The sequence below is a fragment of the Dermacentor albipictus genome, chromosome 2 (genome assembly GCF_038994185.2).
Source record: "Dermacentor albipictus isolate Rhodes 1998 colony chromosome 2, USDA_Dalb.pri_finalv2, whole genome shotgun sequence".
NCBI classification, from domain to species: Eukaryota; Metazoa; Arthropoda; class Arachnida; order Ixodida; family Ixodidae; genus Dermacentor; species Dermacentor albipictus.
Genome location: NC_091822.1, coordinates 80,945,230 through 80,968,065, shown reverse-complemented (window position 1 = coordinate 80,968,065; position 22,836 = coordinate 80,945,230). Strand labels below are relative to the sequence as shown.

At 48.4% G+C, this 22,836-nt stretch overlaps 1 protein-coding gene across 1 annotated transcript in view; it reads left to right on the top strand.

Moving 5' to 3' along the window:
* LOC135896072 (polycystin-1-like protein 2) overlaps positions 1-20,675 on the top strand; it is a 38,221-nt gene extending 17,546 nt beyond the window's left edge. Inside the window, exons 8-14 of the mRNA XM_065424404.1 lie at positions 5,837-6,202; positions 8,055-8,276; positions 12,600-12,743; positions 15,457-15,662; positions 16,602-16,833; positions 17,772-17,954; positions 20,214-20,675. Of these exons, the coding sequence (XP_065280476.1) occupies positions 5,837-6,202; positions 8,055-8,276; positions 12,600-12,743; positions 15,457-15,662; positions 16,602-16,833; positions 17,772-17,954; positions 20,214-20,537 (1,677 nt within the window). The 3' untranslated portion in view covers positions 20,538-20,675. The remainder of the gene's footprint in view (positions 1-5,836; positions 6,203-8,054; positions 8,277-12,599; positions 12,744-15,456; positions 15,663-16,601; positions 16,834-17,771; positions 17,955-20,213) is intronic.
* Positions 20,676-22,836: the final 2,161 nt, after the last annotated feature.

The following is a 22,836-nucleotide window of genomic DNA, read 5'->3' as shown; positions in this document are numbered from 1 at the left end:
TCTTTGATCAGTGCTGCCTTCTCTCTCTCATACTTTTGCTCACGCTCAAGCTTACGTTCCTGATACTCACGTTTGCGTTCATTCTCACGTTCGTGACGCTCATACCTAAGAGTAAGTTCTTGAAGCTCATGCTTCCGTTCATTCTCGCGTTCTTCACGCATACGCTCACTCCTAAGTTCACGACGCTCTCGCAAACGTACACGACGCTCGCGCTCCCGTGGCTCCTGTATCACCTCCCAAGCAAGCTCAATGTTTTTGTCATCATTGCCACTATCGTTAATCGCCTTTATGATAGCTGGCGTTTCCATCCGTTCCTCCGCCTCAACTCCCAAATCGTCGCACACCAACAACAAGTCTAACCTCGTCAACCTTCTAAGATGCATGGCAGCTGCCCCGACAGGTGGTTAAAACTGTTTTCCTTAATTAATTTGTGCAAACACACAATGCAACAAACTCACGATTCCCAGAACTATCAAAATGAACACACAACATTTGAGTCTGGCGAATCAAAAGGAAAAAAACCACGCGCTCACTTACGGTTGCAGCACCCTGCCATCCGGTTCATTTGTCCGCTGTTCCCGGTTCCTCCGGACTCCCTGGGTCGAAGGCTCGCTCCTTCTTCGCTACTCCCAGTTTCTTCGGACCTCTTTCGACGAAGGCTCTCTCTTCTTCGCTCTTCCCGGTTCCTTAGGATCTCTCTTGACGAAGGTTTATCCGTAGCGCTGCCACCAGCTGATGCATTCGGAGGCGATCTCACCGCTGCCAACCAGATGTAGGGGTTGGAGTACGGACTTCGGGATGGAAACCCAAAACTTGGGAGGGATTTATTCTACATTATGTACAGGGAGGTGAGCGTCAATTAACAGTCGTACAGTCATTACGGGCCGGCAGCAACTCGGACGCTGCGGCCCGCGGCAAGAAGTTCGAGAGAGGTGAATCAGGGAATCAGGGCATGCTCTGGTCTCTCTGGAAGGCTTCTTATAAACCCTTCGAGCAAAGTAAGTCACGTCATGTTTGACCAATAGGAGAGTCCGCTCAGATGACGCCATTTTCAGCCAATGGTAGGCGCCCGTGTCGCGGTGTCACACCTGGCGGCTCTCTGCGGTCTTGCCTCGCAGACTGGCAATGCACTTCTTCTAACGAGGAGAAGGGGAGGGCTGCTCATGCTCCATTGTCCGAGGCCTCCTTCTAATCCCGGCGGCGTACGAACTTGTTGGCACGTGAACTTGTTGCCTTCAACTTGTTTGCTCGGCCGCTCCTCTGGAATGTGCTTTCCTGCTTCTGCATTCCTCAATTAGCTGTGCTGCGTTTCGAAGTGGTTTGGGGAACTCGAAGTAATCGCAGGAAACAGCTCCATATCTAACAGTCTCTTGTAGCGAGGCTTGCGTGTTCACAAGCGTAGCTGTTTGGGGAGCTGATAATGCATGGCTTGGTGTATGTATTCCACGAAAAACGAGGACACAATGGAAACACGCGGTCACACGTAGCGCTAATTTCAACTGCATTCACGGCAGAGAGTTGGGCTAGCTGGAATTTAGACAACTAGTCCAACGCTCCAGCGTTCTATCTTTTATCTCGTTCTTTTTGCTTCTGCGCCTCCTTTAATTTTTCTTACGTTGTGGAACATATCTGTTTAATTTCATGCGCATTTTTATTGAAGTAAACCTTGCATCACTAGCATGCTGCAACAACGATGTGTTCAGCAGCTCATGGTGTGTTCATCCGCGCCTGGTCGTCCGCTCAGCGTTGCTTAGCATGCTGAGGAGACGTTGCATGGCATGGTGACGATACATGTTCTACGGGTGGTAAATTAATTCAACCAGTGTTTTGGCATTGTAGCCATAATCTATGTGCACATGAATTACTCTTCGGAGTCTCCTTAGACATCAGTAAGGCCGTTTGCCCTTATGAATGTTCACCCACGCCGCATCACCCGCTCGGCGTCCAAATCCGGACGGATGGATAGATGGATGCTATAAACGTCCCCTTTGAAACGGGGTGGTGGGCTGTGCCACTAAGCTCTTCTTCTTAGTTTGCCTAATGTTACCTATATTTTTGAGAAAACACTCAAACACAAAGAATTCCTAGCATCAAATTTCTTAAACAATTCCCGGGAACTCTGTTTTTCTGCGCCTCCGTTGTTTATGGACTCCCTACCTTTCTGCCACCAAACCTCCAATCGCCTCTTACTAATCTCTATAGCGGACATGGTTGTTTTCCACGTGCTATCCTTGAACCCAAGGGCTCCAAGGAGGCCAGAGGAGCCTAAGCCGGCAGCTGGGTAGATGTCTTCACGTTTTAATAAAACGTGTTCCATCGTTCCCCTAGCTCTACCGCAGCAAGCACCTGCTTCTTCGTCCTTGGTGTACCTCGCTTTTAATAAGGCATCCTGATTTCGCTCGAAAGGTAAAGAGCTTCCGTTTGCGTTATCATAAAATGCTTCTTTCCTGATTTCGATTTCTCCTTTTAGGTAGTAACTCATAGCTGGTTTGTTTTCCATTGCCGCCACCACTGAAATTGTCTCAGCTTCTCTCACTTTGCGTTTGACGTTCTTTTTGCTATGTTGCTCACTATACCGGTCGTATACTTGCTGGTAAGCTTCCTAGTTCTTTTCCTTCACTGTGAATCAATTTTTTTCCAGTACAAATACCTGAAAACGCTCCCAGCCCGTTTACTTTCTTTCATATTCGTCAGTCGCTCGTTATAATCAATTTTAGTCACTTCAAAACTTGCCCAGCCCTTATCACCCTGCACAGCTTCATTAGTTCACGCCGCATAGGTGGCCCCCTGTGCATCAACAGGTGCAGATTTTGAAGGCTATGCTTATGCTGGTTGCACACTTTTGAACAAATTTTGTGATCTGGAAACACGTCGCAGGTATTGGATTTTGGACACCACCTATTTGGCGTCTGCTCGCCACCATCATCGCGTGCAATACTCGAGCGCAGTAGTAAATTAATCGTGCAATAAAGAATCAGTTCTTTATAGTGTACCGCAGTGTCAACGAATCACCAATGCTGCTGAGGATTTGGCGCCATCTGCTAACTGGAAATCAAACCGCTTTTAAGGCCCAGTGACTATGCACTAATAGCAGTCGACAGCCAATCTGCTGGGGTCACCAACGCGCACATTCTGCACTGCAGTACTGCACACAGTGGGCAACTCTCACAGATGTCAGCACTTTCGCATCCTGATCGATGTGCTTTATTTGCTGTTCCAAGACACTTCCGGTCTGGTACCTTTGAAGTGGGCTTTGTCGAGAAATAAATGCGTTTTTTTTTTATGTGCCCAATACGCAAGACGCCCGTTATCTTTACAAAGAAACAACATGCACATCATGCCTCAAGCACACGTACGAATAATGTATGCTGCATTTTGCCGAAAAATTGATTTTAGAAGTTTAATTAGCTGCAAAAAAAATGTGCGTCGAAAATACGCGCGGGCAGGTTTATGAGGCACCACCGCGACTTGTCACTCTGTTTTTTGCCCGCTAAACTCAGCGAGCTATTTCGGTTCCGAAAATCGCTACAATTTCAGGGCTAATTATCTTCAAAAATGACAAATAGCAGTTCCAGAACATTATTTGGAACTCCAGACGTGCTTCTGATGCAAACCTTCTATTTTAATTGACTGACGCGCCATCAGTGCATGCATGAGCAGCAACAGACACTTCCCTTCTGCCTCACGTCGCTTGTCGGCGCCTAAATGGTGCTTAAAATGGAAAGGATGGCTGAAGAGGGTGTATAAATTGTTTCTTTTGTATTGCTTAAAGCGGGTTGTGCATCTACTCTGTCTCCTGTCTTTTCAGCTTCTTTTTCTTTTCCATGACCTAGTGCTCGGCAATGTACGTACGTTCGATAGTTATTGTACATAGCTGAAGGCTACAATCAGCATATCGTTGTTGCCGTTCGAGAATTTACACTGTCCGGATTTCGAAAGGTAGGGGCCCTTATTCACAGGAAGTTCTTGCGTTGGAACCACTAGTATATAGGGCAGGGGCTAGCCAATCACGACATTAGACATATTAAAGAAGGCGTCTGGCCAACGGCAAAAAAAAAAAAAACTTACGAAGGAAAAGCTGTGTGAATTCGGCACAGCTATATGGGGATATTCGCAGCCGGCAGGATTGAAGAGCTCTGGTATGCTATGCAGGATGCCCCGAGTTTGTCGCTTGCCTGAGTTTGCTCAGTGGCAGTCACTGAACGAAGATGGCAAAGCTGCGACAGGGGCTAGTTGGGGTGACTTCACTGTCATGGTGGGACTTCAACTTGGCAGCGCGCTCAGCCATGCAGGAACAAAGACTTCGCGGAACGCGCGAAAGCAGCAGACAATAAAATGTCGACATAAAGCATTGCCCCACCTGTGTCAACACGGAGTGCACCCTGCGCCCGCCGCTTCCCCGCTTAAAACACGGAAGACTGCATGGTGTCAGATTCGTCGGACGATCTCGCCGCTGCCACGATTTGTTAGGGATTATCTACGAGCTGTAGGCCGATCTCACCGCTGCCATTCAGGTGTAAGATTTGGCAGTCGTAGCTGTAGGAAGGAGCTTGGCTCTTCGTCGGGACTTAGGAGAGCAGGATTTATTTACATGTTTTTTACAGTTGAACATGAGATACATCGACAGTCTAGCGTGTCTCCCAAATGGAGCCCGCAAGACGAGCATACAGCAAACAGCTTACGAGCACACAGCTCACGAGTACATTTCGAGCACGACAACGAGCACACTCTAGTAGCCGACAATCGCTGCTTATAAGCACTCTGCTCGACGTCATAGTTCGACGTCATTGAACCCGTCACCCGCCCTTTTGGAGGAGGAGGAGGGCTCACATACACGTGCCGCACACACACACACACGTGTAATGGTCCGGAGCCGTCGTCAGAGGGGCTTCGTAGAACTCTGAGCCGGTCCGGGTAGCGCGCCTGGGTAGCACATTGTCTTGCGTCTTGGTCGGCGCGCGTGAAGGAGCCTTCGTCGGCGTTCCCGCGGCAACTCCCCCACTCATAACAGAACAGGGCGGCGTTGTCGTGTTGCGCACAAAGCCTGCTTCGTCGAACTCGGAGCCGTCCGGGGTGGCGTGCGCGGGTAGCACATGGTCTGGTGCCTCGAAAAGCGCATGGGGAGGTTCCGCCAATTACCTCCCCTCGAGAACTCCCCTGAGCTGACCCCTCGCCACGTGGCTGCCGGTTATCCGCAGTTTTCTGAAGTGCGCCAACGTCCCGGTTGGATCGGAACACCTGCAGCGGGCTGAAATAGCTGCAGGCCGATCCTAACAATGCGTAATGTTAAGCGGCAGCACCGCTTATGGTTATCAACGCAATATCGCAATACCATGACTGTCCCTCTATCTATCTACACACTCGGCGCCTACCACTTGCTACGCCTTTCTGGAGCGCGTCACGGACGTGTCTCCTCTTTCGGACATTATCCGTCTTTCCATCAACGAATGCGAACACTCTATGCGTGGCGCATTCTCACGCAAACCTTTTCCTTCTTTTGAATATGTTAAAAGCAAACGATTTTACTATAACTTACTTGCATATGTATAATACATTGGATGGAAAGACAAAGGAATAAAAGAAGGTGCTGGTTTGGCCACGTGACCCCTTCTTTATCGGCCGTTCATGAGGTAACGCCCATGTGATGATAACCCAAGAGCAAAACTAGATAAGCCAATAAAACTGGAGGTGCATGGACGGTTAAATTTTATTTTCATACCGTTAACTCACTCATCTGAGGGCCTCACCAGAGCTCGCGGAGAGCCAAACTCAGGTGCTTCCTGCATAGCATCCCAGTTTGCAAGAGGGTTTACGCTTGAGCGCCGCTCACGCGCAGGTGACGTTCAGCGCTGGTCGCGAGCCCACGGAGGCCGAGCTCCTGCGCAGCCCCGGTCCCGAGTGGCGCTCCAACCGCACGCTGGTGCCGCGGGTGGCTCTGGGCGGCCGCCCGCTGTTCGTGGCCGTTCGCCTGAAGCTGGAGTGGGGTGTGGGCGCCCTGCGCCCCGCCGACCCGCGTCGCGTCCGCTACCGGCTGTGGACCGCGCTGGTGGCTTGCCGCAGCTGGCGGCGACCCGCGTGGTCGGGACGAGGCTGCGCCGCGGTTCTCGACTCGTCGCTGGAGACGCTGCACTGCCGCTGCTCGCACCTGTCGTGGTTCTCCGGCGCCCACTGGGTGGCGCCGAACGAGATATCCTGGCGGAAGGTGGGCTGCGGAAACGTCCCTCTGGCAGATGTGTTGCGTCGTGTCGTCCTTTTAAATCAAGAGATTCTTGGGGCAGAACACCGTTTCATCTCGGCTCGAACTGCAGAGGGCCTAATCAAGCGGGAAGTACGCCCAGTACAGTTAGACGGGCAAGTTGAGTATATTGAAAGCGAGGTGCGCCTAACCGACGCGGGCAACCGAATAGAAGGACAAGACACAATTCGCTCGTCTTTATATTGTGTTTTCCACGCTCGTTGAACGTATTTAATGTTCAAGAAGAATTAGTTGTGTACCCCGTTGGAAGAAGTGTATATGACAAGAAATTTATAATAGGTGATATAAATTAGGTCTGTCTGAGTAAAATCGCGCACGATTGACTGAAGGTTTCGGAATAATAGTACGTCGTAAGAGTGACAGAAATGGAGGTTACAGACACGTCTAACGGCGAGTAGCTCTGGTCTAATTATGGTATGGATGGCACGGATAATGTAATGAAATTACATGGCGAGTGGTGATCTTGTTAGGATGCGCCACTGACGTAAACAGCTTCACATTTCGTTATTGGGAGACCAATCAGAAGTGCCTTAACATTCATCCATCTGACCGAAGCGAAACAGACAAAACTAAATAGAATATTCACAGTCGCGAAATTCTGTAACGTCGCTAGCACACACCAGTAATTATGATTTCAATATAATACTTCGTCATTTCAGTCAAACCCGAATAAATCTGGTCGAGTTGAAATGATTGAAATAAAACAATCTACGACCTTTTCTTTCTTTTCTTTCTATTTTTTTTTCGCGAGAGCTGTTCATCTCAAGGTCACGCTGAATACTTGTATGAGTAGAGAACCGCGGCGCCAAAATGGAAGTAGCAAGAAAGAGCAAAATATCGAGGCATATATAAATGAGCGCATATAGTCTTACGGCTTCTTGATCCAGTCAAGACCACAATCTTTATTGGAGTTAAAAAGAGGGCACGGCACTTTCGAATTTCCGTAGAAATAATATGTAAGGTCACAGACAGGGAAATGACTGTCAGACGAAAGTTGCTGGTTACAGACGTATTATGCTTTCAGCCCCGTGAAGACTAACGTTCAATGTAAAAAAAAGGGAAAATCCTTAGGCTTCTCTTGCCTAAACAAAGAACCTTCGACTTCGCGAAGAACCCTCTGGTATAGGGGACGTACGTCACGCAGTCGTCGGCGCTGTCGCCGATCAGGCAAAAGCGAAGCGAAGAAGTGAAGCTCTACGTTTATATACGACTTTCTTCATTAGGATGGCCTCGTTTTGCGGAAGAGATGTGGAGGAACTCATCAAATAATAAGCGCGCTGGTCTAGGCTAATAACTGCGTAGCTGTGTTTATAGGGCCATCCAAGAGATCTTCTAGTGCACCTGACCATTGCGACGAAAAAAATCATTTCCTTAAGGTATGCTCTCATCACTAAATTGTCTAGTCTCTTCAAATTGATATAGTCGAAGGCTTAGCGTGCACCCTTGCCTCGCGTATGGGGACCTTTATTTATATGCGTACAAGATTTATCATGCCCTTATAAGGAGTAAGCAAGAGCGTGGACAAAATCCATCTCAAGCTATCAAACTAGGTCGAGGCATACACGTACAAAACTTTGTGTATGTGTGCGGTACTTGCCTTATTGTCTGCATGTAAGAGCGCTGCCGGCTTGTTAAACACATTCTTTAGTTCCTGGGGTTCTCTCTCCTCGTTATAGTCATTTCTCGTACAGTTCGCCTAGCGTAAAACAAAAGGCGTGACAGTGTTTCGATTGGCGGACATTCGCGGTGCGGTGACTGGCGCCACTTACCGGATGACGTCGTCTTGCCTCGTGCGCAGGTGTCGCGCGGCGTCCGCGAGCGCCACCTGCTGGTCAGCAGCTGCGTGTTGGCCCTGTGGCTTCTGTACGGCGCCGTGCTGCTATGGGCTCGCCGAGCAGACCAGCGGGACGAAGTCTACAACACGGTGACCGACCTGCAACAGAATCTGCCCACCGACCAGCAACCCTACATAGTCACCATCATCACCGGCTTCCGTCGCAACGCCGGCACCACCAGCAAGGCGCGTGCCTGTGCTCGTCTTTGGCTCTTGTTTGGCGTCACGTGAAGCTACTGTATACACGCTTCCTGTTGTATCCTTAAGAGAATGCGCAGTAACTAGACTATTAAGATGTCTGCACAGCCGTCTAACATGGCAATGCAGGCATCTCGCGCCGGCTGGCATGGCTCGCGCCCCCGCTTGGACGATGCAAAATATTCATTATGTATAATTGCAACCGGATGAGTTTTTAAATTATTTTATGAAACAAAGGTATTAATTGTGGCATACAATTATCCCAAGGGAAAAAATCATTATCTTGTCAAGAAATATCTATATCGAATACGTGACATCACCAATAACCCCTCAAAAGTTAGTTATGAGACTGTTTGTTAACCACATTGTCCATTTATTGTTTCAAAAAGCATATTGCCTTATTCCATATCTCTCCATAAGAAAACGAATGTTATAGCATGAGCCGTTCTTGCTATTGAAGTTTCTTTCATAACGTCAAATATTTTTGAACAAGAAATTTAAACGTATAGGCTAATGCGGTATGATTTTGCATTGCATTCATTTATACAGGCTATTCATATGTATGTGTTGCTTATATGCGAAACGCCTTTGCATTGTTCACTGTGGAACAGAAAGTGTCTTCCTTCCATTGTCTATTTTTGTTGGAATTGACTCCTGTGCCCCGTACCCCGCCACATTATCGCCTTCGGAATAATGTAGCTATGTGAATGAATAAATACCATACAAGTTGATTCTTGACATATCGTTTATTTATCATGCTATCTTTTCTTTTTGGGGTGCACTAAGATATGTGATACCGGGAGCGAAGGGTCTGGAGGCTTCTCGGGCATTCGTTGCTTTTAGGCCCATCTGGTTAACATGGTTTTTGTTGCCAATAATAAACTTGAACGTGATGAAAACCACCATTTCGACTCTTTGGTAAAGGTGCTGTGCCGAACTATACCTATATTTCGCAGTCAGTGCCTCAGGCTAACCGTGAGTGGGTGTGTAAATCGATGGTCTTAACTGCCGGCATACAACCTTACGTAGTTTACGCTACACATAAGCGCACGAACGGGCATCCCGCTGATTTAATCACACGTATTGGTTTTTTACTGCTGGCAAAGCGCACGCATTGCCATTTGCCGAGTTGGTTCCCATTCTTCAAGCAATCAGACAAAGAAAATAGCACATGGCACGTAGTTCTACTATGCACTTTCCGAATATGAAGACATACAGATGCGTGGTATGCGCAAAGCATACCTCGCTTCAATTGAAGTCACGTGACAGAAAGTTGGAAAGCGTTATCATTAACACGTTAATGCGGAGCGCATGAGTCTCACCAATGAACTTCAGGGTTACAAATGCGCAGTTACGCCTTCAGTGCATAAATGGACACGCACATCGTCGGACCAGTCGTCGTGCATTAACTGGCGCTTTAGAAAATCCTTGCCTATGTCTCTCGACACTAAGGCCGCTGTTAGGGTTTGACGCACAAGATCACTGATGCATCCTCGTGATCCGATATGGCCACGTCCATGACACATGTCTGCAAATCGTCTGCACTGGCTACAGAAAGAAACACTTGGTGATAAAAGTGGTTAACATATAACCAAACAGGATGAATGCTGGTTACATCGACCTTACCACACGCAAGCGTAGGTACATAGATGAAAATACTTGCGTTTTCGCAGAATAAAAGAGTAATTATTCGAATAATATTTGTCCCCCAAATGGTAGCTATACACCGACTGTTCCGTTAAGTTTCTGAACACGGGTATAATGAACGTGTACCAGTGCTTGGGAGAAGAGTAGAGTATTGAAGGCATGTTATATAAAAGTAACAGCACATGTTTGATATACTGTTACCATGTGATATTGATTGACTTTCGTATAGCGAGTTTTGCGCGAAACACGGCAATCTTTGAAGAGGATGCACCAGATTGGCCATACCACCAAGAAAAATCGAGTAAAGGAAGGAAACGGCGAGGTTAACCTGCTAACGTAACGTGACGGAAATGACAGAACTGCGAGCGATAGACTATGATTCGAACCACGAGCCAGAACAAATGATTCATCCAGAACGATTCCGCCCCTTCTAACACTGCGATGGCTATACTTTGAGAAAAAAAAATGGGGGGGGGGCGGGGGGGAGGGGGGGGGGCTCCAGTTTACGCTGTGAAAGTGGTTGGCCAGCTAAGCTGTGGTATCACCTGATCCAATAGACCGATGTGACCTAGCCTTGTACTGGGTCCTGCCAAGCCTGAACACGACGCCGTTATGCATACTGACGTTGGTGTTCCTTTCGTCGCTCATCATATTCGCGCTGCTCTTGAGGCGTCCTAACTGTGCGTGATTTCCATTGGGCAAGAACCGCTGCATCTTTCCTGAGCACAGAGAGATAGAGAGAAAAAGAGAGAGATACAAATTAGAGAAAGGAAGGAAGGTTTACCAGAGTTAAAGCCTCTGGTTTGCTACCCTGCACTAGGGGAAGAGAAAGTAGAAGTAAAGACGGAAAGAAGGGAAAGGCGTGAAAAGAAAAGGATGACATAATTATAGTCTGTATAATAGGCCACTTCCACGCAAAAAGGTCAACAAAGCCTTGACCGACTTTCGGTGCGACGACAGTTCATGTTGGCGTTTCAAGACTGTGTGTTCTGAAGGTGACCTGTCGTCAAGGCGTGCCAACACAGCCGCTAGCGACAGCCGGCGCACGCTGCATCGGGGACAGTGGAAAAGTACGTGTTCTATAGCGTCCTCGCCGCTGCAGTGACTTCGAGCCGCGCTCTCATCCATACCGACTCAGAAGGCAAAAGATCTTGTGAAAGCGACACAAAACCACAGTCGGCAAAGTACTGTTGTCTCGAGTCGAGAGAGTCCAGATGGGGGTCGAAGTCGTAGGGACGGATCCAGTCGGTGCAGACTGTGTGCTTCAAGCTTGGTGTGCTCCATAGAGATCTTATGGCTTCATTTGCAAGCACACGAATTTTCATTGCTGCGTCTGTTCGTGAGAATGATATGGAGTCTTCAAGCCCTCCTCATGTGCAGATTGTGCAGCTGCATCGGTATGTTCATTGTCCATTATGCCACAGACAGTGGCTTGAAATCCACTGTAACGTGGTGTGGTGTTCGACGAGGTGATGACGCAGCAGTATCATTTCTAGAACTAGTTGTTCGTGGGGTCCGCGGCGTAAGGCAGAAACCAAACAATGAAAAGCAGCCTTGGAGTCACTGAATACGCTCCATTTCTTGGGCAGTTCATGAAAAATTTAGCGAAGTGCACAGCGAATAGCAGCGAGTTCCGCGGCAGTCGATGTAGTCTGGTGAGGCAGTCGAATCTTTACGGTGGAGGTTTTTGCAGGAAAGATCACCGATCCGGCAGACCCATTCACCGTGGTTGTAACGTCAATATATAGATGATGATGCTCGTTGTATGTCTCGTACAGCAAGTGCAGTGAAAGCTGCTTGAGTGCTGGAGACGGGAATTGTGCTTTTGTTCATATTCCTGGTACCATTAGTCAAACTTTTGCTTGAGACAAGGACCATGGGGAAAACTGAACTCTCGCTGAGCACGACGCCGTTGTGCATATTGACGTTGCTGTTCCCGTCGCCGCTCACCGTGTCAACGCTGTCTTCGGGAGTACTAACTATGCACGGTCTTTCCATAGCGCTGTCCGAACACAAGTGAAATCATTTGCTACGTGGGTTCTTCTTTTACATATAAAAGCGCAGTTACGTCACTCCCTGCTTCGTGTGCTATACTTGCCGCTTACCGGCAACTGCAGTTTATGCAACCGTAATCTTTACCGAAAACGATTGCAGCGAATGCTATGCACTAAGGCATGCGCGAAGGCGAGCTTTCCGGTTATTTTCCCCGCAAGGCCGGTGCCGCCGCTTTCGCGCATGCGCGGAGGCGTGTACCATCTGGTGGTACTGCAAGGAACCCAGCGGCGCACGCGGCGCGCGCCTCCCACTGTGATTGGTTGACTTTTTTCCACAGGCACAACGAATGCATAAGGTGGTAGTACAGCTTCGCCGTGAAACCGGTTCCTATGAAGATTCCCGCATTCACAGGCCTTTTTACAAATGCCGCTACTCTCCATTCTTCTCCAGTTTCTTCCCTATGGGTATGCTGCTTGTGCTGCAGTCTGTCAGCTGCTCTTTCCTCCCTTTCATTTGAAAAAGCAGCTAACTCATTACACGACGTGCCCTATACTCACCGCATCTCCTCCTAACGTGATTTTATCTGCCGCAGTCGGCGGTCACGTCCACCTATAAAGATTGCATACTGAGGCGCCAGACATGGCGAATATAGGGACGAGTTATGCGCAGGTGTGGCTGCAACTGGTTGGCTCGGAGGGCTCGTCGCGCACCTTCCTGCTGAAGGACGAGAACGTGAATCCGGGCACGCTGCAGCGCAAGTCCGAGGACTACTTCCTGGCCACCACCGAGCGTGCTCTGGGAGAAATCACCGAGGCGAGTGGGCGCGTCGCTGCGCAGGCTTGTTCTGCCGTGCTTGAAATAACGCAACGGTGCTTCTTAATTTGTCTGTTGTCCGAATCAGTGCGGCGCATCAGAATTGCTGTTACATTCCGCCTGCCGTGTGGTTTAGCTCAGCAGCGTCCGCCCGCGAATCGCACTGCAGGCCGTTAAGTTACCGTTACGTTAGCGGCAGAAACGCGTGCCTGCCATGCGGATGAGTCAGGGATCTTCTTTTCTTTTTCAGCAGCAGCAGCCACGATATGAACTGCGAAAAGTGCGATGTTTCAGCACCGTGCCCATCGTTTCGCGCTAAAACGCTAGAGAAAAGTCAGCGCACTATGTCGTCGTTTCTCGTGTGGGATGTGAGCGCGTGCGATTGTCGCGCTGTCACGTGATCTCAACGCCGCGGGAAGACAGCCGCCAGTGTAGCCTTCGCAGCATGTCTCCGGTTCCAACCAACTCGACGCGCTTGTCTTGACTCGTAGCGTGGCCGTATACAAGTTGTCCCAGCTAACCTTAGCCAAGTTGTTCAACGAAAAAAAATGTTAGAAAAACATGGTGCAAGATACACTTGTAAGACCTACGGGGTTCGGTTGTCAGACCTCTGACGACCGAACATTATAGATCTTGAAATCCTGTCTTGCACCGTGTTTTTTCAGGCTTTATTTTTAGCTGAAAAGCTTGCGTAAAGTTAGCCGGGACACCCTTTATAGCAAGTCAACAGCAGTGTGTGGAACAAACTTTTTCGTTTATGATTTTTTTCCTGTTAAGCGATAACGGTTCCGTCAGTTCTCGCTTAACAGGAAATTTCGCTTAACAGCAAATTTAGATTTCTAGTTAGAACTCCGTTGTCGTCCTCGATAAATTTTGTAGAGGCCCTACCAGTAAGGGCAGAGTATATGAAAACACCTGGTGTTCTTGAGGCCTCTAGTAGGGGTAGTGGTTACAAAAGAATTATACGGATCGAACACCAGCGATGGAATCTATGCTAAGCGAAGCTTCAGTGAGGGATAGATAGAAAGCAAAATTTGTTGAGGAAGCGCAGTGAAGGTCCGCTTGCCTGCTACACGTTTTTGTAGATGGAAGAAATAGAGGACAGAAAAGAAGGGTATGAGGAATGACGATGAGATTAGCCAGTGGGATACGGCTACAGACATCTCGCATAGTGCTGACAACCCCGTGTCCACATTGACTTTCTGCCACCATCATGAAAGCTACACGTGCGGGCGACCGCAGGATGCGCGTAGGAATCTTGTTGGCCCACCGGGCTCCCTTTTACAGGTCTTATTGAGTTTGCTGCTGAGTTCTGACGTACACATAGCACTTCGTCATTTTAACGGTCATAGAAATGTCTCCTACCAACGGAAAACAATTTGATGCTCACCGACTTCAAACACTTACAAGTGCTTTACTAACATGCCTTTCCCCCGACACGATACATCGAAAGCCGCACTAATGGTGCTACTACTTCTTAAATCAGGGGTAGGTAGTGTGCATTTGCAAATGAGGTAGCGTAGTTGAGCCATGAGTGCAGGCAATCAGCTCCAGGAAACGGTGATCAGCCTGAGCCAAAAATCGCTATTTCGGTTTGACTCCGGCGTGAGAAAAATCGAAACATTTCGGTTCAGTTCTGGTTCCAGCAACAACAATTTTTCTTTTCTCCGGCTTTTCTGTTCAGTTCCATTTCGATACCCTGGGCTACTGCGCCCTTAACCGCCTCACGCTCTTCCGACGCCTCCACGGACCGCGGAGATGTGCTGCTATTCTGTTTGCCATTTGAATCAAAGGGCCCGTCACCAAACACCGCCAGAAGTTAACGCTGTACACTAGAAGAAAACGCCCTCCAATTAACGTTTTGCCAAAACAACTTTTCAAAAGATTTAGCAACAGCGGAATCAGAAAGAAAAGGAAATGCTGCGCGGCGATGATGCAAGGATGCGAGCTGCCTTCCTCCCCAGCCTACTTTTTGGGTCGGTGCCCGTATGAAGTTATCTTCACGAGCTCTGCTGCTTTTATTTCCCTTATTTCTTCTCTCTCTCTCCCTCTCTCTCCCTCTCTCTCTTTCTCTCTCTCTCACGTTTACGGCGCATTTATGTTGGCACTTTTGTAGCTTCTGTGTTTCCCGTAAATACCCTTGTTCTTCACCTTACAGCTGGCAATATGCGAACTATAGGTGGGACAGGGAGGGGGGGGGGGTGTAACGTGGTAAGCGAGAGTAGTGACGCCCTTGTTAGAGTGGAGAATGGCTGCTGCGAGAACAAAGACGCGCGAGATTTCTGTTGAACTGTCAACTGTTTTTGCAGCTCGCGCAGCAAGAATAATTTCACGGCATGATCATCTCCGCGCGGTTTACGTACTTCAGACTTCTTTATTTGCAACGGGTGTAACGTAAATTGGGACCTTCTGATGGCCAAACCTCGGGAGGACTCAAGTACTAGCGGCAAACTACGTCGTTCGAAGCAGATTTCAAGCGCATGTCTGCATGGCCTGTCTTGTTTCTATTCTTTTCACTCTCAGGAACATACGCCTCCATGCATGATGACGCACAAGACAGACACAGACAGAAGGAAAACATAAAAGCTCACAAGTGACACGTCAGAGAAGCAGGTCTTAGCTCAACTTGGACATAACTGTGTACTGCGATCATCTATTTTGGGCAGGCCGACAGTTGTCGCGTTGAGTGCGAGCAGGCCGTCCTTGTGCGCAGGTGGTGTTCACCCTCGAGGCCCGCGGCACCCGCGCTCCGTGGTTCCTGCACACTGTGGTGGTGCAGGACATGCTCGAAGACCTGGTCTGGGTGTTCTTCGTCGAGCAGTGGCTGCAGCCGGAAGGGGGAGATCAGGATTCTCCCAAGAGTTTCCGCTTCCGGCCAGCCGACGGACAGCAGCAGGCAGACTTCTGGACACTCTTTCGGTGACCGTGGTCACTTTAATTGCCTTGTGGTTGATGTCGTTGAAATCACACATAATCATTTCGTGCAGATAGCGCAACAGTCTTGAGAGCGTTATTAACGTCACGCTGCACAGTGTCTAGGTTAAATAAAACAGCGGATGTAAGGTGGGCCAGGTGGGCTAAAGGTTAGCACAAATTTACGCGAAAGTTCTTAGGCTGCAAGGGTCCTATACGTGGGAGTGGTACAGAGGGCGGAATATTTTGGTGTCTGTTTACTGAAATTTAAGTTCTTATGAAAAGCCTGCGTTGTCAGCATGTTTTTTTCGCGGTCATTCCTTTCACTGCATTCCTATGTTGTTCAAGGACATGAAATGGCATAACCTTTGATTTTATTAGGATAGTTTTGTACGTCAGAAAAATTGCATATTTCATCAAGCTGTGGAGACCGAAAAAATCTGCGGAATTGTACCTATTACACTCCTGCTAATTCCTGTTAAAGCTACCATTGTAACTGTATTCGGTGAAGAAATCTGAGGAAACAAATATCAGGCGTGGCGCCATACACTTAATCTGTAGTTGCACTGAGAGGACAAACACAAAAAATAATGTAATTATGGTGGCTCGCAAGCATCACATAAGAGCATGCGGAATGCAAACACTTCTGTTAACTATGCGTAGTGTGGTTTTACCTGCCGCAGATATAAGCAATTCTTATTAGCAAATGTAACAGGTTTATCCATCAGTGAATCAAGGGAAATCGCAGAGGGTCCTCTAAAGCATTTATGTTCGTGGTTCTCATCGGTAAGTTAACGCGGAAAATGTTCTTTGGACACTTGCGGTCAGCTGCAGTATCGCCTGTCAATGGCAGGTGCTGCACCACACATATGTCTTAATAGATGGGGTATTCCATCTGGTCTAACGCTGCTTTTCGTCGCTGTTGGCGTCCTGTAAAATTCCCAGGCGCCGTCTGCAGCGACATTTCTTCACGGGCCACACGTGGTTTAACGTGATCGCGCGCTACCGCAGCTCCAAGTTCACGCGCGCCCAGCGCGTCACCTGCGCGCTATTCGTCATCTTGTCGGCCATGATGTTCAACGTCATGTACCACGACGTGGACACGAGTTCAGACGGCGAGCACCTCAGCTTCTTCGAGGTGCCCGTGCACCTCAACGACTTCCTGCTTGGGCTCCAGGTGAGCAGGACTGAAGCCATCTTGCACGCAGCGCATTTTTCGATTTCCGGTGTTCGCGCAAACGTCTGAGGCGAGTGTAGCTTGATGGTGAACGGACACTCGCCCATAATCAAAAGATTTAGAAAGAATGGTGGCAGCACGTTAGACTTCTTGGGTTTGTTAGGTGTCCCCTGTTCACGCTAACTGAAGTTCATGACGATCAGAAAACACGTTCGTTCGACTGTTGACAGTTTTGTGGTTGTTGTTGTTGTTGTTGTTGTTATCGTTGTTGTTGTTTTCACTGTTTAGGTAAACCTCTTTTCATTCTTCTACAGCGCGACAGTGCATAAGCGAAGGTAATGGCAGCCATAAAGCTGCAATAGGATGTGCAGCGGCACAAGTAGTTGCTTATTTGGGGTCGTTTCAACAAATAGGAAAAGATGGAAATCACTGCAAGCGGCAATTTTTTTTAACTGCGTAGCTTTTTCTGCTGACAATAGAGCGATGGCCAGCAGGAAAAGTTGGAGTAGTGCAGTAAATTACAGGAGTAGGGTGTAACGGAGAGGACGAGGCATGCAAGGAGGAGACTTACGCACTGACTGGCCTACGTCATACGAGTGGGTGGTGACTATGTGAACGTAAACTATAGTAACGCCTGCAGTGTCGCTTTAGGGGATATTTGTTTTTACGGTCTCGCATACTGTCAATGCTCGTTATACGGCGGCGGCAGCCGGTTGGCCAGACCGAACTAAATGCAGATTTTGTCGGTAGTGTGTACGCACCTTCGCGTTGCTGGGTTGGCCGCTGGTGACACCACGTATAACCGAGCACACTCTGTGGCAGCACGCATAACACAGAACATAATTCAACCGAAATAAGTGATCAGTCCCACCCCTTTCGCGGAGTAACCACAGGTCACTACCTGCTCCTCGTTTCGAACGCCACTCGCTCGCTCGCAGGTGAGCCTGGTGACGGTGCCGCTGGGCGTGTTCGTCATCTTCGTGTTCAGCAACTGCCGCCCGCGGCCCCTGAGCGCCGCGCCCGAGCGCCGCCGGCCGCGCATCTCGCTGTTCAGCTACCTGGACAACCTGTCGCACAACTACTCCGAGTCGCGCAGCGAGCACCGCACTCAGATGCTGCAGGTGCGCGCGCGCGTGTGCTCGTGCAAAGCTGCGCGGAACAGTGCCTCGGCCGCGCTAGCTTGCCACAGCCACAACATCCCTGAAAGATACACTGTAAAAAATACGTCCACCAGTAAGGGTGTTTTCTTGTCGCAATGGTAACTCCATTACCGGTAGGGCCTTACAAAAATTTATAGAGGACGACAACAGAGTTCTAACTAGACGCGCGATGATAAGAGGTGTAGTTGAATACTATGTAATCATTCTGACAGCCTTGGACGCACAGAAACATTCGACAGGAGAGTTTCACGTGTCTCCCTGTGAAATTATCTTCTCGGATATTTCTGCGGGCTGTTGCGACTTTGACGCGGTCCCGTAGCGCTCGTCACTCGTTTCGTGACAGAGCGTTGGTAGCGGAGACTCCCAGTCAGGCGTCGGTGAGAATAACAAAAGGTGCTTTATACACTATATACAGGTCATTATACAGGACAAGATCTGATTGGCACGGGGCCGAGAGCTAACAGCAAACGCGACTGTTCCCGCACGGCGACGTCCGGCGAGTCTCTAACGCGTAACACATCTGACTCCACTCGAGAGCTGCACTCGGCTCACGGTGGTTCGGTGGATCCGGTTCTCCAGGCGGCAGCGTCGGGGCTTTTAAACCCCCGAGAAACGATTGTCACTCAAACGGCCCAATACAAAGCCAGCACTCGACGGTCGTCCGAGAGCTCCAACCAGCGACCGCACTGGTCACCCGCTTCAAATTTGCCGCAAGCGGTGGCCTCCAGGGGAAAGGAAATACGGTGCCGGGCTGTCTAGCACTTTGTTGCACGTTTGGACATGTCGCTCGCCGACGCCCCCCACAGGACGACGCTGTATGGCGGCACAGCATCTTGACTTGTCAAGGGAGCGTTAGTGCGCTGTGCCTTTCGGCGCTGCCCAGGGTTCGTCCAAAGGGCGTTCGCAGGATAAATTCTGCATCTGGTAGATTCGGAATCCGGGCTGGCTGTACGGGCACAACAGGGCCCAAGGCTGTCAGAATGATTACATAGTTTTCAACTACGTCTTTTGTCAACGCACGTCTAGTTAGAACTCCGTTGTCGTCCTCTATAAATTTTTGTAACGCCATACCTGTATATAAAAACACCTTTAAGAGTTTAGGTATTTTTACAGTGTGCAGCCCACATTCGTTCTTTCTTAAAAAGGTCACAATTTTACCACTCATTTCGCTATAAAACACAGAAAAACATTTAAAGAGGAAAGAACTCTAGGAATACGAATACCGCGGATAACGCGTTTCGCTATCTTTCTAAAATATGCTACCTGGAGGTTATTGGGGCTGCGTAAAATCTGTTTTCGGGGAGAGAGAGAGAGAGACAGCGGAAATGCAAGAAGGCCAACTATAAGGCAAGTCTCCGGTTTGCTACCCTGCCCGTTGGTTGGGAAAAAGTGGAGCTAGAAAGAATGGAGCCCATAACATGCTGAAATGTCTATGACGATCTTGGCAGTTTTCTTTCGCGGTGTCTTGCTTTCGTGGCGCGCAAGCATCACACGAACCTCTGGACTTTCGAATCCGGAAATTCGTACGTCAGACAATAAAATAAGCATTATCTTACAGGATGTGGAAGTAACACAAAAAGTATCTAGGCTAAAGCCAGTCCTAATTCACACACCTGTTGGGAAACAAGTTAAGCGAGAACAAGCGAGTGGCTTAAGGGGAGGAAGCCTCATGCGCATGAAGCGGTGCTGCCGCTGCCCTCCGGAGCCGCCACTGAGCTGCCGTGCGCGCGGCGATACCACAACAAAGTGCGATACTGCACTATGCAGTGTAGCGTGGTATAGGCCCCTTGGCCCCGACGAAAAAAAAAAACCGGCCCACCGAAAAGTGGAGTACTTTGACAAGTGCCCAAGCATTTCTGAACTTGCAGATGCCTTAAAATAGTCTACATTCGTATTAATCAAAGTGTGCAGAGGAAACTGAGTGGCTTCTTCCACAATGCTTCTCGTGAAGCCAAGTTAAATAAAGGTGTTGTTTTTGTAAACGTGCTTAGCCTTCTTTATTGTTGCGAGCCTTATCATGCACAATATATGTACATCAAAGTCGTCTGCATAACCAAAGGATTCTGGAAGCTATTTCATTTCCAGGATTCCTTGACATTTGTTCGCTATTGTACAGGGCTCCGCGGCGCGTCACAGAACTGACCTGCGTATTCTTCTTTTTTTTTTTTTATACGAACGCGCCATCCCACGTTATGCCTCAAACCATTATTGCCCGCGCAGGAGTATGCGCGGCTTGTGCGCGAAGGTCGACGGGGCCTGCTGCCCTGGTGGTTCCAGCTGGTCGGCTGGGTGGTGGCGCTCGCCGGCTCCCTCGTGTGCTCGGCGGTGATCTGCCTGTACGGCTTCTCGTACGGCGACAAGCGCTCCAAGGAGTGGCTCTTCCGGTCGCTCACGGGCCTGCTCCACAACGAGATCATCCTGGAGCCGCTCAAGGTGATCCTCATCTCGGCCTGCCTCGCCCGGCTCATCCCGAGGCCACCGGAAGTGGACGACTACAGCCTCCGCAACACGCTCACCGAGCTGCCGGAAGACCTGAGGCCCTGATGCGCCGCGCTCGAGGAAGCGCGGACTGCTCGAAGAACTGTGGCGCAGTTTTCTGTGCGCATTTCCTAGAATGGAAATAGACATTTCGGTTCATTTTCAAATTTATAGAATAAGTAATAAATGATTAACGTACCCGTCGCTATTGTAGAGATGGCTTGACCACCTGGACGGTTTTCTGGCGGGTTGGGCCACACATTTCTGTGTTGCCTAAGATAGTTAATCTCGCGCTTGCTGAAGAAAGAATTAGTGAAAGAAAGAAAGAAAGAAAGAAAGAAAGAAAGAAAGAAAGAAAGAAAGAAAGAAAGAAAGAAAGAAAGAAAGAAAGAAAGAAAGAAAGAAAGAAAGAAAGAAAGAAAGAAAGAAAGAAAGAAAGGAAGAAAGAAAGAAAGAGGAAACTGCAATATGTGCCAAAAATAATTATTTGAGATTGTGCCAGTAATGTCTGCCTCTTCGAATAGTCCAGCTCAAGGACAATAAATACGCAATCTGCCACAGACGATTTTTTAAAAATTCCAGAAAACTTAGAATATCACCCCGCACACAATTTGTACCAAGAAAGAAAGAAAGAAAGAAAGAAAGAAAGAAAGAAAGAAAGAAAGAAAGAAAGAAAGAAAGAAAGAAAGAAAGAAAGAAAGAAAGAATATACGAACTCTTCGAACGAGTCCATCAGAATGGGCGCTAGAACTTGTTATGTGTCTTTTTCTGTTGGCGTCTTACACGTTTATTTCGCCTTCAGGGCGTATCAATAATTGTGCGAAGTTCAATCAATAGTTGCAGATGGGGCAAAACGAAGGTAACCCGAGCCCCACAAAGGGTCAGTAAGGCGCACAGGTTGTATGCCACGTTCAAATTTGTCTACAGTTGTCATGGGATAGTTGCGGTGCTGATGCAAAGAGATAAGTAGGTTATCGCCACTTCAATATTTCATTGCCACTTTCCTGATGTCCTTTTTATCTTGGCCACCAGTTTGTCGGCCTATCTCCAAGTGAGGTGTGATTTTGTGTTGCTATAAACGAACATGAGCATCTGGCAGAAGGTACCAGCCATTTTCTGCAGCTCGGCTTACGCGACACGTATTACCAGACACCATTTCTTTCTAATGACGCCCCCTGACTCTAGCGAGAACCTCGTGTCTAAAGATCAATGCCCTCTTAGGAGTGATTATAGCTCCAACTTTGATCGCCAGTGAAATCAACGCACTGTCAATGAATAGGCCGCCTGGATTTTGATGAAGGGCGTGCGCTATAGCCAAAACAAGCATGACGGCTTCCCATTGGACAGGTCAAAGATGCACGCGCAATCAAGTCACTGTGCCACACCCGAATGTCCTAGGCCTTAGGGCACCTTATAAAACTGTTTAGGGATGACGGAAACAAACAGCAATAAAGGCAAAATACGGCTCCGCGTCCTATGTTGAGCGTGAAATGGGAAGTAGACGGCAAAAAAAATATATAACACGAGCTTTACTCTCAAACAGAAACTTAACACCCAGTAACAAGAAATCAACAGTAAACGTGGTGATCAGTTTTAAATTTTCGGGAATTTGTTAGAAAATCACCTGTTGCACATAATTATACTACTTGAGCTAGATTTTCCAGAGCCGGACATTGCTTGCACGGGAAATGGAAACACATGTCCAACCAATTAACAAAAGTTCACAAATTACATTCCTAATTATTACAGCGAAGCTGCGAGCCTCTCTGTGGTCGGTATTTTTCGCGTCCGTGTGTGAGCAGAAATTATCTTCATCAGCAATGGCTCATACCTGTAAGCAAGCAAAACGTGCAATGGCTCATCCCCCTCGTAATGAAAAGTCTACAATCAGTGAGCAAAGTGAAGCGAACAACGCATACATTCATTGAAATCATCCATAGAACACACAGAACAACATGCGTTTCAACAAAGAACATACTCAAAACAAGCGTCCGAACCATAAATTAAGCAGTACATACCCCCCCCCCCTCTATCTCTCCCTCTCAGCAGTTGTAGCGCGTGGTTTTGCAACAGCTTCGCCGGACATCCACTTTCGCAGGGCCGGGATGGCGAGTATTCTTTTTTTTTTTACTTTACGGCACATATATAAATTTACGATTTGTTGTCAGTGAGCTTGCGAGGCACATGCACTTGAAGTGGATTTCCATAATGATACCAGTTTGAAGATATAGGCCAGCAAGCTCGGCGTAAAATTTACTTCTTTTAACGGAATCCTACTTTATAAAATGAAGCACAAAAGTAACTGGAACGTTCAGGTCTTCCGTCCCACACTTTGGCAAATATCTCGAACCCGGTGTCATCCAGC